Source organism: Pteropus medius, unplaced genomic scaffold, assembly GCF_902729225.1.
Source record: "Pteropus medius unplaced genomic scaffold, Ma_sr-lr_union100, whole genome shotgun sequence".
Lineage (NCBI taxonomy): Eukaryota > Metazoa > Chordata > Mammalia > Chiroptera > Pteropodidae > Pteropus > Pteropus medius.
Window position 1 is genome coordinate 529,143 of NW_024342475.1, and position 19,083 is coordinate 548,225.

Below are 19,083 nucleotides of genomic sequence, written 5' to 3' on the forward strand. Positions count from 1 at the left end.
TTTCACTAAGAAAAATTAATAGAAATGAAAAACATCTTTACTACTTTCCCAAATTAGCTGCTTTGATATTTCCATAATCTTTTCATTATATGTATTCATACTATGTATTTGTATTCAGAACATAGATACAACTTGGTTTTTGCATTTAATATTATATAACATTCATTTTAAATTGCTATATTATGTTCCCATCAAATTTACGTACCTATTTTTAAAACAATTTTCTATTCATAGACATTAATTTAGGATCCTTTACTGTTTTAGGAGCACTACAGTACAGTTTTCCTGCATTTAATCTTTTCCTCAAAAAAATCAATTCTGAAAAAATACTGCCTCTTTATGTCCTTAACATACTGAGTATTCAAAATGAGTAAAACTATATTTTATATGTGGTACCTCGGATATTTTTTTGGTAGAATCTTCAAATTTGGTGCAATGCCTCAGGATTAAACTGCTGCCTCACACAGAAAAAAATATAGTTAGAAGTTTCCTCATACAAGAACTATATTCTGTTCCTCTGTGCCTGAGTCATACCCTATGTATACTTTATTTATTTTTTCTTTGTTTATTTTCTTAAATGAAAGTTATAGATAACCTAAGTTTAAAAAGTTCAGTGGTACTAGAGGACTTGTCGCTGCATTGACACTTCAGAACAATTTTATGAAGAGGTTTTTGGTTTCATCTTAATTTTCAATATAAAGAAAGTGGATTATGAAAAATAAGGAACCTGCTCAAGTTCACACAGAAAACCAAGTCAGAATATTGTACACGAGTGCAGGACAGAGACAGGAGGGAACAGTTTTGTGTTCAGAGACCTGGCAAGCCTTTTCCGTTTATTTCCATGTATAACGGTGCTCCTCAGTGGAAAGGTGGGTGCTGACAGACACCGTTGGGACGAAATTGGAAAATGTTTCTGGGGCAATTGGCAATATTAAGTAAAAAGTAGAACCTTTTTAGTCAAGATGTGGCATTTAGAATTCTAGGGAGTTTACTTGTAACACAGCTCACTGAGAGCACCAGATAAACATACAGAGTCTCTTTTCTCAGAGCAGTGCTTCTAGTGAGGCTGAGGCAAGCAGCATGTGCCATTGACAGGATAGGAGGGTGCCGGGAGGTCTGCAGATCACTCAGGGGCCAGAGTGGCTTCCCACCCATCCTCAGTGCCACCCCTCTCCCAGTGGACACTGGGTGTAAGATTGAGGTGTATATGTTTGGCTTAGGAGGCAGTGACGTTCAAGGACGTGGCTGTGGCCTTCACCGAGGAGGAGCTGGGGCTGCTGGACTCCGCCCAGAGGAAGCTGTACCAGGATGTGATGCTGGAGAACTTCAGGAACCTGGTCTCAGTGGGTGAGGACAGGCGCCCTCTGGAGTGTTTCTGTGACCTTGGAGTTAAGGCTTTGGGGCTCTTGATATGGTTCCCTGAGTTTGGAGACCAGACTTTCACAATGCCTGTAGGCTACAAGAGAAGGAAATTCCTAGTCTTTTTCATCTGTGTTTTATTAAAAAGAAAAAAAAAAAAGTAAAGAAGTAACCCAAATGGACAGCATACTGCTGTACTTTATGTATTTTTTAAAATTTCACTCATGTCCTGTTAGTGAATTATAAAACCAATTTATTGAATCCTACTAACAGTTTTCAATGGAGTATAACAGAGTAGGAAATATCACAGCTTCTGGGGAAGAATACCATACATTCCAGAAAAACTGGCCAATTCCATGAGTGGTGTGAGAACCACTGGGAGGAGATTTAATGAAAATAGACATTGTTTAGAAATGAGTCATTCAACCATTGTTTTAGTAAGATATATTTATGCATATGTGTCTGAGTCATGAAGTAAATGCTCTTTCTTCAGTAAGTCACGATAAAAGATTTTTGAAAACAGTTCTTTCAACATCTTGAATATGCAATTGAAACTGAAATTTCCAGTAAATTATAGCTTCATTGTGTTCATTTGAAACTTGTGACTTCACATATTCTCAGGATATCAACATTTCAGATGAGATATATCACATATAGAAAGAGAAGAGAGGCTTTGGATGATGAAGACATCACCCCAGATAGAGAAAAAGTTAGGTAAAAACTAGCAATTGTGAGTTCTCGTAGTTAACTGTCCATCTGTTTTGTTTCTCGCCACCACTTGGGCCTCACGCAGTTCAATCTGCCAAATCTCTCCTGGATTATTGCAGTAGCCTTCATACTGGTCGCCCGCTTCCACCTGTGCCCTTCTATGGTCTGTTCTCTGAGTGGCAGCCAGAATGATCCTTTGTAATCTTAAATCAGATTATCTTATTCCTCTGCTCAAAATTCTCTTATGGCTTATGTTACTTAGAATAAAACCCACGTAAAGTGGCTTCTAGGGGCCTCTGTGGTCTGCCGTTTGTCCCCCAGTGCCTCTGAGTACATCTCCAATCCTCTCCCTCTTACTGTTTTTTCCATCTGCATTGTCCTGCTGTTTCTCAGACCTGCCAAGGATGCTTCTGCCTCAGATACCTTTACTTGTTCTCTCTGCCTGGAATATTCTTTCATCTACAATCCTTCAGGCCCCTTCTTTACTTCGGGTCACTCGGTTTTAATGTCCTGAAAGGGCTGTCCTCTGACAACCCTTTTGGAAATACGGTCCCCTCTTTACTTTCAGTGCCCAGCCTGATCTTGTATCTAAGTATTGATCACTCAACCTCGCTTGTATTTTTGTTCACTCATCTATCACTTCTTTCTCCCCAATGGAGTATACTTTCTAGGATTGAAGTAATTTTGTCTTTTTTGTTTTTTTGTTTTTTGTTTTTTGTCTTGTTTGTTTTTCTGTCCTCAGTGCTTAGAATCATCCTGGTACCTGGCAAGGGCTCCATAGATATTTGTTGAATAAATAAATGCGATAGCGGACAGAGAAATCCGTCTTTCATGAAATAGCTAATAGGTGGTGAACAAATCCAACTGAATAAGGAATATTGCAAAACCTGTTTGTCTTCACATGAATTCCTAACATAGTTCAAATTTCTCAGGCGCCCATTGGTGTGTGTGGGTGCGTGCGAGCAAAACTTACTATCCAATTTGGTCAGTACAGACCTGTAGCATTGTAGTTTAACCAAACAGAGTAACAAGCTCCCCCTGTGACTTTCTTTGAGCCATTAGTAGCAGAGCATATTCACTTGGGGGGAGGTAATATTTTTTTGAATGAGAATTCTTATGTCTACTTCTTAGGAACCTACCCCACAGAAGGGAAAAAAAAATCTATTTCCTTATCACTTATGTGTGGGTTTTTACTTATAACTTTAGAAAGCATTTCATGTTGTGAAACCTTTACTGCTTGTAATGATTTTCTGATAGTTTCTAGTCTGTTTCTTGTAACTACTTAACCACAAGCTACTGAATTTATTTCACAGCTGTCTAATAAACTGCACCCTTACTTTGGAAATCATATTTGTTAGAGGCCAATGTACCTATATCCAAAACTTCCCCACACTGTTTTCAAAGAGACAGCATTTTTTTAGCCTCTAAATTTTCATTCCTACTTGGGAAAGTAAAAGCATGTTAGAGAGACAGTACAGAAGCATCAGAAGGATCCTGGTCTTCAAGCTTTTCTTTCACCCTAAGTGATTCTTGGCATCTTTGCTTTTCTCCTCAGTGTTAAGCTCTCTGGTATATCACTGTCTCGGGTGCAGCCTTTCAGCTTCTCAGCAAAGGGTATTTTCCAGTCCTTTTCCTATTTCAGATACCTTCCTTGTAAAAGCTCTTTCGCTTCTATAACTTGGCTCAGAGTTAAGCTGGGATTCTCTATTTGAAGTTATAGAGAATCCTAGCAATCAAACTGATTCATTTCTTGAGTACTTACTAACTGCCAGGCACTAGTAAAGCTGTGAGCACTCCAAAATGCTTGTCCTTGCCGATCCTGTATTGTGGTAGAAGAAACATGTAACTTTTGGAAAATGATTTAAATAGTATGTCAAAGGCCAGTAACTTTGTTTTAAATGGGTATCAATACTAAGTGGTTGAGAGCTTAATGGACCACCCCTGGTTTCTGTCAGTAGATACACCAGGGAACTTCATATGTGGTGAAAAAGATAAGCCGAACCACCCTGAGGTTCATTAAAGTCTTATACTGTGTCCTAAGTGTGAAATTGTGAATCTTTGAACAAAGCTTTCACTTGCCTGTATCTCTAAATTCTCTGTTGCGTAGGCGATAACAGTCACAGTGAGCTGAGGACTGTTCGAGACAGAGGACCCCATGAAGAGCTTTCCTGTTGGGAGATCTGGCAACAGATTGCAAACGACTTAACCAGGTGTCGAGACTCCATGATAAAAAGTTCTCAGTTCCAAAAACAAGGTGATTCCCCCTGTCACGTTGGGGCAGGACTGTCTATTCAAATTTCTGAAAATGAGAACTGTGTACCAAATTATAATATGGATGGTCCCAATGACACTGGAAATACAGAGTTTCCAACCTTGAGAGTGCAGGATTCTTGGAGGAAAACTTTCCTGACCGAATCACGGAATTATCAGAATAGATATCAGCAAATTTCCATGAAGAATAAACTATGTCAGTGTAAACAGGATGGTGATACCATCAGTTGGTTATCACATCACCTCAATGATCGTGCAGTACACAAAAGTGAAAAATCTTACAGCTACAATGGTTATGGAAGAGAGAGTGTGAAAATTGCAACATTGGATCAAAATAATATAATTCATACAGGAAAAACAACTTACCACTGTAATGAGTGTAAAAAGACCTTCAGTGATCCCTCTGCCTTTGATCTTCATCTGCAATTACACTCAAAGGAGAAGTCTCGTATATGCAGTGTGTGTGGAAAAGGCTTCTGCTGTAGCTCAGTTCTTCAGATCCAGCAGAGAATTCACATGGCAGAAGAAAGCTGTAAGTGTGGTGATTGTAGTAAGGAATTCAGTCAGAGCTCACATCTGGCAACTCATGGGAAAGTGCACGCTCCTGTAGAGAAACCATTCAGATGTGGGGAGTGTGGGAAAGGCTTCAGTCGTAGATCGGCGCTTACTGTTCATGGTAAATTACACACGAGAGAGAAACCTTACAATTGTGAGGATTGTGGGAGGGCCTTCAGTCAGGCCTCTCATCTACAGGAACATCAGAGAGTCCACACTGGGGAGAAACCATTCAAATGTGATGCATGTGGTAAGAGCTTCGGTCGTAATTCACATCTTCAGTCCCATCAGAGAGTCCATACAGGAGAGAAACCATTTAAATGTGAGGAATGTGGGAAGAGCTTTATTTCTAGCTCAAATCTATACATTCATCAGAGGGTCCACACAGGAGAAAGACCCTACAAATGTGAGGAATGTGGTAAAGGCTTCAGTCGGCCTTCGAGTCTCCAAGCCCATCAAGAAGTCCACAGTGTAGAAAAATCATACATATGTAATGTGTGTGGTAAAGGTTTTACTCTGAGTTCAAATCTTCAAGCCCATCAGAAAGTCCACACTGGAGAGAAACCATATAAATGCAATGAGTGTGGAAAGACCTTCAGGACAAACTCCCATTATCAAGTTCACCTCGTGGTCCACACCGGAGAGAAACCCTATATGTGTGAGGTATGTGGGAAGGGCTTCCGTCAGAGTTCGTATCTTAAAATCCATCAGAAGGCCCACAGTGTAGAGAAACCTTATAAATGTGAGGCATGCGGGCAGGGCTTCAACCAGAGTTCACGACTTCAGGTTCACCAGGTGATCCATACTGGGGAGAAACCGTACAAGTGTGAAGAGTGTGGGAAGGGTTTCAGTCGTAGAGCAGATCTTAAAATTCATTGCAGGATCCACACAGGAGAAAAACCATATAATTGTGAGGAGTGTGGGAAGGTCTTCAGGCGGGCCTCAAATATTCTGGCCCACCAGAGGGTCCACAGTGGAGAAAAGCCGTTCAAATGTGACGAATGTGGAAAGAGCTTTGGGCGGAGTTCGCACCTTCAAGCCCATCAAAAAGTCCACACCAGGGAAAAGCCATAGAGATGCGAAGAGTGTGGGAAGGACTTCAAGTGGAGCTTGAATCTTGACATGCATCAGAAGGTCCACACAGGAGAGAAGCCATATAAGTGTGGGGAGTGTGCAGAGCACTTCAGTCAGGCCTCAAGCCTTCAGCTGCATCAGAGTGTCCACACTGGGGAAATACAAATGTGACCCGTGTGGTAAAGTCTTCAGTCGGTCTTCATAGCTACAGTCTCATCAGAGAGTTCGCATGGGAGAAAACTTACAAGTGTGAGATATGTTCTAAGACCTTCAGTTGGTGGTCCAATTTTATAATTCATCACAGAATCTATGGTGGTGAAAAATCCTATAAAAGTGATAGGGCCAGTAAGAACACGAGAGAGACCATACAGGTAAAAAGTTTTATAAAATGATTTTTTGTTTTGAAAAAGTGTCATGTGAATTCTTTTAGTCCTCAAATTCAAAAGAAAAAATATATATTTATATTTGTCTTGTTAAAGTAGTGTTTTAGCCATAGCTTAAAATAGCCTAGTCAGGAAGCTCCACAGCAGTGAATCCTTGTAAGTTCTATCGTAAAGGCTTCAGTTAGAACTTTGCCTTTTATTAAATATTACTCAGGACAGAGGCCTTAGAAAGGGTTAAGAGTGTCTCATCAGGCTTTGTACAAAAGTATCATGATAAGCCAAAATTAATACCCACTAGAATGTGAGCTCTATAAGCGCAGATTTTGTGAACCCACTTTTTTTTTTTAATTTTTGACTTATAATGTGCCTTAGAGAAGACTTCCCCCTCCCCCTCCCCATAACACCTGGTCTTCCTAGGTGGTCTCCCATCCAAGTACTAACCAGTCCCGACCCTGCTTAGCTTCCAAGATCAGACGAGATCGGGCATGTTCGTGGTGGTATGGCTGTAGTCCACATTGTCTTAACGTTGCAAAGTACTTACTTTCTAAGTACTCCAAATATGTTAATAAGCAGGGAAAAAAGTGTGATCACCTCCAAAATTTCATAAAAGCTTGTTCAGAACAGGAAATGTAGCCTTAAAATCCACTTGAAGAGACAAAGTTGAAACGTTAGAAAACCATCTAGTACTACAATCTGTTAATTTGTCACTGTCCTGCGTGATTAGTTCCTGCCCTCCCTGCAGCCTCTCATCAAGTTGTGTCCTATCATCTCGGACTTTGTCTAGTGTTCTGTTAATTTTATAGAGTATAAACTCTATGTTTTGTAACAGAATACACTGAAAACTGGATTTTGTTAGTCTTCAGTAACAAGACATCACATGATTTTTTTCAAGGCTGTCAAAGCCAGGGTGTAAGTGTTAGAAGTACTAATGACAAACATTTCTTCACAGCCAATGAAAGAGCTGCTCTTTTGATGATGATGTTGGGTTTTCACTATTTGCTTCCAATTTTCATGGCTCTTCTGACCTTGACCCCCCATCTACACCAAATATCAAACCTATAGCTGTGTATCCAGTTTTGTTGGCCTTTGAAGATCGTTCCTTTTCAACTCCCCACTTTTCACCATGGGTTCAAATTCTCCATTTTTTTTCCTCTGGGTAATTTTCTTAGCTTGGAGCTTGGCTACTATTAATATTTTGGGTACTCGTTACATGTAATCAGCATGTCTTTTCTTTTTAAGGGACTCAAGGCAAATTTAGTCAGTGGCTGAATGGCAGCACTTTGATTTAAAATGTAGATTTCATTATATCCTAGAGCAGGGGACCCCAAGTACTGGTCTGTGGCCTGTTTGGAACTGGGCCATATGGCAGAAGGTGAGCGGCTGGCGAACGAAGCTTCATCTGTATATGCAGCTGCTCCCCAGCGCTAGCATCACTGTTCAGTTCTGCCTCAAATCATCCGGCGATATATTCTCATAGGAACACCGGTGTGGGGTGCCAGAAAGGTTGAGGACCGTCATCCTAGAGCATCGATGCGAAGAATAGAATACTGAAAAATTGAGGTAGGACTATATGAGCAGACTCCAACAAAGCTAAGGCCTTTGACCTCTAAATTTAGCTGAACCTTCTTTACCTTTAGAAAGAGGTCTTCCTCCCTTCTCTGAGTTAGTCTTTCTTCGCCTGAAGAACCTGTAATGATCTCCCTTGAGGTAGTTTCCTTGCATGGGACTGTGGATCCTTGATCCTTGCCCCCGCCACCTTTCATTTTTCTAGACCAATTAATCAGATTTTTGGAGGCCATGGGAAGGGAGTCTGGGTAGGAAGTCATCAGGTGTCAAGTATGGTCATGAGGAGATACTATACCTGCCAAGATAGGATTTTTAAGAAATACGACAATAGAAATGAGAAATATAGTTGTGAATCTTACGGGTATTGAATCAGGTGGAAACTATATAATTTGGATCAGGCTGGATTTGTTGATATGGGTGCACTGAACACTATTTCCAGACTCAGGGTGTTAGCTTGAGCGCCTGGGAATGCCTTCAGCAGTTTGCTCAGTTGAATGACTGAAACCTGGACCCCAAGTTAGCTTATGCTGAAGTCAAAATGCCAGAACTAAGTATGTTGTAAAATAGAGTTTCTCAACCTGGGCACTATTAACATTTTGGTTCGTTAATTCTTCATTGTTGAGGGGGTAGGGACAGCATCTCTGGCCTATGCCCACTAGATGCCAGTAGCACATCCTCTTTTCCCCAAGTTGTATCAATTAAAAATCTGAAGACACTGCCAAATGGCCCTGCAGGGGATAGGGCAAAGTTGTCCCCAGTTGAGCACTACTGCTGTAGGAGGAGGAACACAAAAGACAGGAGTGCTAGGCTGCTGGAGTGTGAGACCTTCCTGCCCAGCCCCCTGTGTACCCTGGGAGGGAGCCAAGGATACCCATTGTCAAAGATTTAAGAAATTCTTCGGCGAGGGGAGCGTTGGCCATATTGGAGAGCTCTGTAGTGATGTCTGTGCAGGCTGGGAGTCAGAGATGGAAATGAGGACGTCACCATGGTCTCCTTGATTCCATGAGGATGATGGGGTCTTGGAGCATCAGAGGTCAAGTGGTGGTACTTTATTCACAGAGAAAGTGATCATGTTTGTCATAGTGAACATCAAACGCAAAGGGATCATCAGAATGGTTTGATTCACAGAAGTTTTCGCATTTGTTTATTGATCATGCTGTCCTTGGGCCTGAAATAGATGGTAAGCCTACTAATATCCTATTTGATCTGAATAATTGGAAAAGCTCTTGGTCTGGTGAACATAAGTCTGACTTGAATCAATGTGAGTTATGGCCCCTTGGCCAATTCCAAAATATCAGTTGGTTCTCATTTCCAGGTCCCCTCGACTGCATACCATAAATCATCGTGACTTCCTTAAGGTGATTTGCAGCCATATTTTATGGAAGATGTACATTTGATGAGTGAAAATAACCAGAATATGGAGGGATTACTGGACTCTAGTGCTGACATTAACTCCTAGAACCCCCCAAATGGCACTATAGTCCACCAGTTAGTAGACGGACTTATAAAGGACAAATAATGAGTGTTTTTGCACAGGTCTATGTGGTTCTGTGAAGGATCCCTGAACCCATCCGGTGTTTATTTTCCAAGTTCCACAATGCAGAGTTGTCATAGAAATAGCTGTCAGAATCCTCACATTGGATCCCTGACCTATGGAAGGAAGGCGATTTTGATCAGGAAGGATAGGTGAACACTAAAACTGCCTCACAATGTACCAAAACAAAATCTAAAGCAATACTATATTCCTGGAGGGATCAAAGCTCAGGGCTACATCAATTCCAGTCTTTTATCACTGATTAGTTCAGGGATTGGCAAACTTCATTCCATAGGTCAAATCCAGCTGCCATTTGTTTTTGTAAATAAAATTTTATTGAAACATATCTGCATATTGTTTATGGGTGTTTTGGTGCTAAAATGGCAGAGTCAAGTGGTGACAGATTATGTGGTCTTTTGTATACTCACTGACTTTTTGTAGAAATAATTTTATGACCCAATACATATCTGATGGTGTATGAAATGTCTGTAACAGACAAGGATGCTACATGGAGCTCACAACATTGATGTTTAGGATTTTGGAGCAGTGTTATGTCATTCTCTGCAGATGGCATTACTCCTGGGAAAGCAGCTTCTGGCTCCATTGGGCTCTAGTTAAAACTAAATTCTTGGCCACCATCCAGAAAGTTACCATGCAATCAAGTCATAAATGTGGGCACACCCGCAGCACTTCATCAAGTGTGAAACATAAGCTTGGACTCAAACTCAAGTTGCAAGTAAGTTGCATGAGCAAATGGTTCAAATCCTGTTTTAGTATGTTTTTAAGGTTCTATATGTCTTTCTATGCATTAAAATTTCACCTTGTGAACTTTTCTTAGTTCTGTTCATTTTGCTTTGTAAAGTTTGCTTTGTGAAGCCGTAATTCTTGATAATTTGAAAGTAATTATTGTTGTGACCAGAATAACCAGAATCAACCTGAGTGCTTTGATTATAGAAGCAGTTTATTAGCCGGCGGCCGTCCTTCGAAAGGAGCAGCCCCGAAATGCCAAGATACAAGGTTTTTAAGCCCTAAATTCTATTCCTCATTCTGTCTTAAACACAAAGGTCCATCTTTCTCCTGTCAACCCACTGGTCAGGTGTGCAAGCGGGGAGTACAGAAGCAGAAAGCCTGTTGTTAGAATGTTATGTTCCTATGGGTGATTGCCTTTGTTCCCATGGGCAATAGCCAGTGTTCCCATGGGCGATGGCCAAACAGTAATTTTCAGCTTATATAAAATTGATTATTTTTCATGCCACGCAAGCAAGCAGGGTTACACAGGCTAAAATTGGCAGTTAGCATATGAGCTCATTGTTACAAGTTTCATGATTAACAGAATGCGGTTAGGGGTTCCAGAAACTAGGCCTAAGGTATAGACTTCCTTTGTCCAGTTTCAGATTTTAATTATCCTTTAACCCTTTCACATGTCAGCAGGCTATCACAATTATGTTTCTTATAATGCTTTCTTCAAGGACTACTTAGTAAAATAGTAATCTTTTTTTTTTTTTTAATTCTAGGAATAATTTGAAGCCTAGGAAGATGATCTCTTTCTCTAGGGAGACTTTTCATTTGTTCCTGCTAGGTGCTTGAAATACTAACAAAAATGCTTCACTCTAATGCAGTTTCAGATACTGAGGGATTCGGAGTTTGGCTTTCGGTCACGAAAAGACAATCCATTTCCCTTTTATTCTTACTCCAATGTGGCAGCTGTTTGGCGTTTTACCAGAGATTCCTCCCCACCCAGACCTTCACCCCGAATCCTGTAAACGTGGCAAACGTGTGGTACAGCTTTCAATAACAGACGCGGTAGGTAGCAACAAGCCAGACACCACCACTTAAAAGTGGAACAATTTCGTGGACACTCACCCTGGCTTGCTAGGGGTTACTACTTGGAAACTCAGAGAACTCGGAAGTAATTCCGCTTCGGGAGGGGGAGGGAGGCGGGGCTATGGCCCTGTTTTTCTCTAGCACTCTGGGAAATGTAGTCCAGGTCAATGTGCCCAGGAACACTTCCGCTTCTGGCCGGTAGTGCTAGGGGATTCTGGGAAAGTGCTCCAGAGCGCCCTCGAGTCGGAAGGAGGCGCGTTGGTTGTAGAAGGCAAGGCTGCAGTCTACCTCGTGTAGTGGATACCCGGAGCCTCTTCAATCCTGGGACTGCCCAAGTCCCGACCCTTGGCCTCAGGGAGAGTGAGAAGCCGCAGCCAGTTGAGGAGCATGGGGTCGAGAGACATTTGCGTTCTCCTCTGGCGAAGCTTTTCGTTTGGAGCAGTTCGTGCTCCCTGGGTTGGGGGCGGCCCGGTTCACGTGTCCCTTGGTTTGAAAGTCTCCTGGGCTCCCCAACCGGATTCCCTTACCTACCAGCCAGCTCTGACACTTCCTAGAGTAACATGCGAGTTACTTAATCTCTGTTGACTCATTACCCTCATCCCCTAAGCAGTCATCAGTAATAGGTCCTGACCATTTCATGGGAATTCATTAAATAACCAACAACCTTATAAGGTAGGTGCCGCTGTTAGCCTTTATTTTTAACGAAAGGAAACGAAGGTAGTATTAGAGAATTAAAACATCTTGCCAACACAAAGTTCTCTCTACACAATGTGGAAAAGAAAGCGCCCTTACTGGTGAATAAGCGTATCCAGAGTACAGTATTCTAGGTAACTTATGGGAAAAATTACAAAGCAATTTCTCCTTGATTGTAATCAAGCAGTTACAAACTTTTTATACCATTCTATTTGTAACTTAATCCTGAGAATTTTCATAAATTCTCTCTCAGGATTGGCGGAAACTTGTCTTCGTATAAGACGACTACCATTTGCTGTAAATTCTTTGATAAATTCATCATAAGTTAACTTGGGAATGAAGGCTTAGTTCATAACAATATTTATGTTATTTCCCCTGCTAGTAGATTTGTAGAGAAAAGCCCCTTGGTTAAGCTCCCACAGTGATAGGGAAACTGGTTTTTATTTTCTCAGAAGTTCCAGGTTAAAAGGGACAAACCAGAGACATTTGAAAACATTTCTGGATTGTAAACTTGGTTAGAAGCTTTCTTAGCCACTAATGAGATTTACATTCATATCAAAAGGTCAGAGAAAGGATCCAAAAGCTCTTTTTCTTTTTTAAATACTCTATTATAAAAAGTAAAGGGAAAATGAATTCTTAGGTAAGAAAAAAATTTTTTAATTTACTCTTGGTGAGTTTATGTAGTTTGCTCAAGATTTACAGCTAGTAAGAGGCAGAACTACCATTTAAACTCAAGAATTGGGAGCCTCAAATTTGTGTTTTTAATCTCTATGCTGTACCTTTCTTAAAGGAAGTAGTTGTGTATATGACTGAGGAAGCGTTTTCTGTCAGGCTTAGAAGGTGATTTGGGGCTTTAGAGTTTATATTTTCATTATAGAAGGAATGTATGCCCATAGATTACAAAATAGAGAATTATAAAAAGGAAAGAATCAAAATTACTCATGTCGGGATTTAGAGATAGATCAATGCTAACATTTTTAATGCACTTAATAGTGTATTATGCATGATATTTCTTCTTTAAAATTTTATTATGGAAATGCCCAAACGTGTGCAAACACAGAGAAGACTGTGTAATGAAACCTGCCCCCCACTAAATATCAGTCCTCTGCAAACTTTATCAATGTATTGTCTATCTTATTGCATCAATTCCCTTTCTCACACAAAGTAATTTTGGAGGCATACGTGAGGGAGGAGAAGGTGTAATATTATAAAACAAAACTAAATCCTAGTCGTGGAGTCAGCAGAATTTAAAATGCATTAACATACATTGATTATATAGGGAATGCAAATGTTAACTTCAGGGTTTCATTCCTGGCAAGTAGGAGGATGGTAGTTATGTGAGAAAGCTAAGGGATGCACAAACATTGAGGTTTGGAGTGGAATAATTATAAATTTGATTTATTTGGATTTTTACTTGGCACAGTCTTCTACATCTTGATTTGTGATCTGTTTCTCCCATGGGCTACGCGCTACTTTGTCGAAGGGAGTATGTTCCATTCTTTACAGTGTGCTTAGCACCCAGCAGAGGCTGGGAGAGAAAAGTTCTTCAGTGTTTAAGTCTGGTATGATTGATACACGGGCCTTCAACTCAGACTGTATTCAGAATTCCTGAAATGGATTCAGGAAACCATAGAAGGGAATAATAATAGACTTTAGCGATCCTTTATCTCACTTTCAGTGGGATGCAAAATCTACCAGTTTTTCACAGCATTCAAATTTGAATACAATTATTGATAATATTTTAATGACCTAAAGCAAATTTATTTAGAAACCAACATCCCTAACTTATGTGTTCAGTGTTTATCACCGGAAGATAACATTTCCTAACTTTTATAGGTGGTCATGAGTCAAGCAGTTTCTACTGCTTTTACATGTATTTGTTCATTTGTTCCTAATATCAACCCTATTCTTTATCTCCATTATACAATGAAGTAAAAAGGGACAGAGTGCACAGAATAAGTGACAGAATTAAGTACTTTGATCTCGGCAGTCTTATTCCAAGTCTGTAATTTTGTTTATTATACATTGCTTTTATTAGTCTTTAAAACAAAACCTCATAGAAGTCTTACTGTACCAGGGAATATTTAGGCTATGGATGAAGACTATGACCTAGAATTGTATAGAGCCGCAGGATATGACAGACAGAACAGCAGATAAAAGGAGGCTTTTTGTAAGAGTACAAGTGATTCACTGTGGCTGGACATGAAGAGCAGAAAGTGGATTTCAGAGGAAACCAGAATATGGAAGATTCCTGTTTGTGTGACTTGCTAAACCATTTATACCTTCTCTTAAGGGCACTGGATAGACTTGCAGGTGAAAAATAATTGAATTTCTGTGTTAGGATATATCTCTCTGGCATCAGAAAGAAATGAAATTGATTGAAGTTAAATATTCTGTTCATGTAGATTAAACACGATGTGGTTAATATAGTGGTTAGTGCTCAGGTTCTGGTCATCAAACGACAAACTTTGAAATCTGACACTAGCACTCACTACCTTTGTAATGGGCAAAAGACACTTAACCTCTCTTTGCTTCTGGCTACTAAACTGTAAAATAGCAGAAACAACAGTATTTACCTTTAGAAAGTTGTGAAGATGAAGTGTCAAAAGAGTCTGGAACAGTCCATGGAGCACACTACATGCTTCGTAAGAGATAGCAGAATAAGGAATATATGTTCTGTAAATGAGAAATGCAAACATATATTGTATATATTTGTGGATATAATAGCCTTTTCAGTTACCATGCGTAAACATCTACTTAACGATGTGTTCATCCTTCAGATTTGTAATTTCTTGGAAAAATGATTTCAGTGGCCCCTATGGTTTTGAGAAGTTGATCATACAAGTCTGTGCTGAAGCTCATCTTTTCACTCAGAGTATGTCTAGTTGTCCTCAACAGGCAAGTTGTTCTGATTTGTGCTATTAACAAAAGTGGAAATTTACAATATATCTGCCTTTGTTGGATTTATGTTTCATTCTTTTTATATATAAGTGCCTAAAACTGCGAAATAGAGGTTATCGTTTTTTCCTTTTTTGATAGTGGGTAGAATTCTATCAGCAAAGCATCACGTGATTTGTTTCGCACAAGACCGACTTCAAATATTTGCTATTATGTTTTGTCAATGAGAAAAAGCTAAACTGTACTGGCGTCAGAGAACTGCTTAAGGCCGACGAAATGACAGGAAGCCATTAAAGAGACTTCTGGAAGTTGCTGGCTCGTAGGCCGAGAACTCCGAGAGCTTAGCGGTGAAAAAAAAAAAATTATTTCTAATATCTTTACCAGGGCAAAAGTGATTCTTGGGTGCTTTGGGAAATGAATTCCCCAACTCTGTCTGGAAACAAGGGGCTGCTGGGAAACGTAGTTCCGGAGTGCCGTGTGGTTGGAGCCACTTCTGCCTGAGAGAGCGAGGCCGTCACCACCTTTCAGCCCCTCGGAGCCTTTCCGGCCTGACTGTGGGACTGTTATGGAAAAATATCTCAAAAGCTCCAAAACCCAGCCCAACGAAAAACCAAACAGTAACTCGGAGAGAAGGAGAGAGGAGAATTCAGATTTATTACGCACAATCACAGGCGAGCTAGTGCTCTGAAGATCTGGGCAGGTTCTCAATGGAAACCTCTTTTTATATAGGAAAAACTTTACACGAGCTGATTAGTCGGCTTGAATGTAAACTTAAATACAGCAGGGGCTGCTAAGCAGATTTCAAGTAGTAACATACAGAAGGGCAGGAGTTGCTATGGGTAACCAGTGAACAAATTTTACAGAAATCGAGAGTTGCAGGAGTACAGTTACATTTATAAGTCAAGCAAGGTGTAAGGGAGCTCTTGCATGCTGCAAACATAGTTACGGAAATTAAGCATATTTACAAAAGCAGAAAGCTGATTAGTTTTTAATGAAATTCCCCAAATTTCCTCTTCAGGACTAGTCGGTAACCTAGCTGGCTGTGTTATGATGGAGGCGTCGCGGCCGCCGGCAGAGGCTGAGAGGCGGCGGGCGGAAGCTCTCCCCCACTTAACCAGCAGCGCTGCCACTTCCATCGGTACAACATATGGCGAGTTTTATTACCTCTCCGCTCTCCTTTCCTCCTCTGTAAAACGGCGAGAAACAGCAACTACTGGCCGGAGGGTTGTGATTCGAATTAGGTGAGACAGTACGTGTCCAAGCTTAGGACGGTGGTGGCACCGAATAACGGTGGCTTCGCTGTGGGCATGGCGATTTCCCTCACCGGCATCCTTTTCACTGGAAGCCCGAGTGAAGACAGAGGTCAGGGTTCTAGGAGCAAGGCCACAGCCCTTCTGTCATTCTTTTGGAGACCGAGCTTTTCCCAGCCTTACTGAGTTTCGATCTCTTTTTTAGGAAGCACTGAGTCACCCCACACTAGTGCCTGGGGATGTCTGCCGCAGCTTATCTGAGAGACAGACACAGTCGTGCTGTCCCGTGCATCCTTCGCTTCAGCACCCCTGAATTTCGAAAGGGGAGGAAGATGGGATTTCTTGGCTCCTCGAAGCCTAGCCTCCAGTACATACTACTCACAGTGCTTTCTTGGTCTGCGATCTCTTTTCAGTTAATCAGGTTTCCTTCACTCAGTAAGTTAGTACTAGGAAAATGTTCAAATATTTGTCAAATAAACCCAAGAATGTTTCGTTTGCTTCTTAATATGCATGTGTGTTTTTCTATTCCCCACACACATTTTAAATACATACTTGTTTTTAAATTTACTGTGCTTGACTTTTTATTTTGTCTTCAGTGTGTTCCCTTTTATTTGCTCTCAACTGGTTTGGAAATTATATGGGCTTGTGGTACTTTTAATTTTTAAAATGATTATTGTCTCAACAGGTACTAATCAGCATGCATTCTCATTCTGAAAAATATAGAGATGAAAAATATATTTGAAATTTAATGATGGATCCCCACTACCACCTTTTTTAAAAAAACTATAGGTTAGGTTATAGATATACTTTTTATTATAACCACCTTCTAAACTTGTCATATTGTTCCTGGGCTTTTTTTTTTTTTAAACAAAGATATTACCAAATATATTTACAAATGTTTTATTACCATTGCTTCTTTCAGAATTTATTTAGTCATAAATTTTTTTCATTTTTCTTCAGCTAAAATGTAACATTTTACATTGTGTAAATATCATTTAGTTGAGCATAGAATTTAAGATTGACCATTATTTTCTTCGTTTGGGGGATATTCAGTTGTTTTAGATCTTTATTGTGTTTCCTAGTTCCCGTCAATCTAATTTTCATTTCTGTTAAGTAAACTATATTTTCTTTCTGGGAGCTTTAAGGATTTTTGTTGTTTTTAGTTTTTATTTCTTTAGGCCTTTGCATTCCTGAATTCACCATGATTTGTTTAGGAGTATATTTTTATTTATATTGTTCAGAATTTCTATTTCTTTTCCCTCAGGGAGATATAGTACAGCAATTAAAGATTACAGTAGAGGGTTACAAAGCTTTAAAGAAAACTGTGCCTTCAGCTCCTCCTTTAAATGAGGAGCCTTTGCTGCCAGAGTATGAGCAGGAGTTACAAACAGAGGAACGGAAATATTATCATCCTACAGAGTCCTCTGATGAGAAGAACTCCGATAATGAAGGAGCTCCTACAGACATTATGTGCTCTGTATCCAAGCAGCACATCTTGCTTCCAACCATTTGAGCAGATGGCCTCTTCCACAATGAGATAACCCCTCCATCTGCCCGTGGGTATAAAAAACTGCTTGTGGTTGGTCAGCAGCAGCCTCTTCATGCAGCTCTAACTGGCTGCTGTTTACGCTTCCCTGCCTTGTGAGTAATAAAAGGCTTTTCTCACCCCTCTGGTCCTCCTGGTGGTTTTTCCAGAATATCCAGATCCAGGTGCAATTTCCAGGCCTGGGGCTGTTAGGTTATACCCATGCACTACCCCACCCTTCCAACTCCACACACGCACATACCGCCTGGGATGTCTGTGTGTGCGTTTTTTTTAATACTAGTTTTGCTTATTCACAAATGAAATTGTTGGGTTCTTGAACCTCGATATTCTTTTTTTACTATTCAGGTGTCCCAGTCTTGGTGTTTCCTCTCTACTCCTCTCCCTCTCCTTTTCTGCCTTCTCTCCCCCTTTCCTTCCCACTTTTTTTGCATTGCTTGACCAGCATTTATTCATATGTAGTTTGCTTGTCCTGATCCACACATTAAGATGATGAGTGTAATTGTTTCACAGGTGTATTGTGGAGACAACTGCACTACAAGCTGCAGTGCTCACTTTTTGTTAACCTTTTGACGCCTTTCACCCATTGGATCTTTTCGTGGTTCTGTCAGTTTTGCTTTATAAAATACAAACTTAATTAGCTTGCGGTAACTTTAAATGTTTATCATTCTGAAGCGTACCTCCATGTCAAGTAATGCTCGGTCAAATATTAATATCACAAATTTATAATTATAGAAATAATTTGAGGCTTAGGATGATGGCATCTTTCTCTAAAAAAGATTTTTATTTGCTTCTGAAAGGGCCGTAAGATCCTAACAAAACACATTCATCTTTATACAATTTCAAGCATTAAGGTGACTTAACGTTCGTCCTCAGTCCTTGTCAAAAAAAGCCCAATTCCCTTTTGCTCTTATTCCTATGGTGAAGCTCTTTGGAGTTCACCCAGAAGTCTCTGAGGTAGGCAATATGTTTATGTCGCTTAGCTCCTCGAACCTGTCTAAAGTGTTACTCAGCTACTCAATGAACAGAGTTTACACTCATCTAAGGCCGACATTGGCTTGAGAATTTCTTGAGGATTCCAGGAAGTGAAAACCAAGCGCTCAAAGCAGTTGGGTACTTATAGGTTTTCCACTGGGGAACTCCAGTCCATGAGGCTATGTTGTCATTGGTTAGCCCCCTTGGCATTCTGGGATATGCAGTCCAGCGCTCCGTGTGGTCCCGTAACCTGCAGCTAAAGGGAGGCCCGGCTGTAAACTTTTCCCCGCGGAGTTCTGGGAAGTGTAGGTCTAAGAGCTCTAGGTAGTCGCAGGCACTTCCTTTCAGGGAAGGCGGTGCTGGGGATTCTGGGAAATGTAGTAGAGGAGCCCTGGGTTGTCACAGTTACTTCCGGCCTTGGAGGCCGATGAGGCAGCCATCTTTTTTTGG

At 40.5% G+C, this 19,083-nt stretch overlaps 2 protein-coding genes and 1 pseudogene across 6 annotated transcripts in view; 2 read left to right on the top strand and 1 right to left on the bottom strand.

Moving 5' to 3' along the window:
- The window catches only part of LOC120605238 (zinc finger protein 226-like), a 17,706-nt gene extending 10,509 nt beyond the window's left edge, over positions 1-7,197 (top strand). Inside the window, 5 exon segments of the mRNA XM_039866088.1 lie at positions 1,221-1,347; positions 1,981-2,073; positions 4,175-6,125; positions 6,127-6,207; positions 6,209-7,197. Of these exon segments, the coding sequence (XP_039722022.1) occupies positions 1,221-1,347; positions 1,981-2,073; positions 4,175-6,125; positions 6,127-6,207; positions 6,209-6,359 (2,403 nt within the window). The 3' untranslated portion in view covers positions 6,360-7,197.
- Positions 6,743-6,861, bottom strand: LOC120605423 (uncharacterized; annotated as a pseudogene).
- Positions 7,198-10,422: 3,225 nt separating the features above from the next.
- The window catches only part of ZNF227 (zinc finger protein 227), a 43,207-nt gene continuing 34,546 nt past the window's right edge, over positions 10,423-19,083 (top strand). Inside the window, exons 1-2 of one of the 5 annotated variants that reach the window (XM_039866086.1) lie at positions 10,423-10,467; positions 15,884-16,003. The gene's annotated coding sequence lies outside the window, so the exon portion shown is untranslated. Of the gene's footprint in view, positions 10,468-10,760; positions 11,947-15,883; positions 16,004-19,083 lie in introns of those variants that run through there. The other 4 variants (XM_039866085.1, XM_039866084.1, XM_039866078.1 and 1 more) reach the window with 4 other exon arrangements.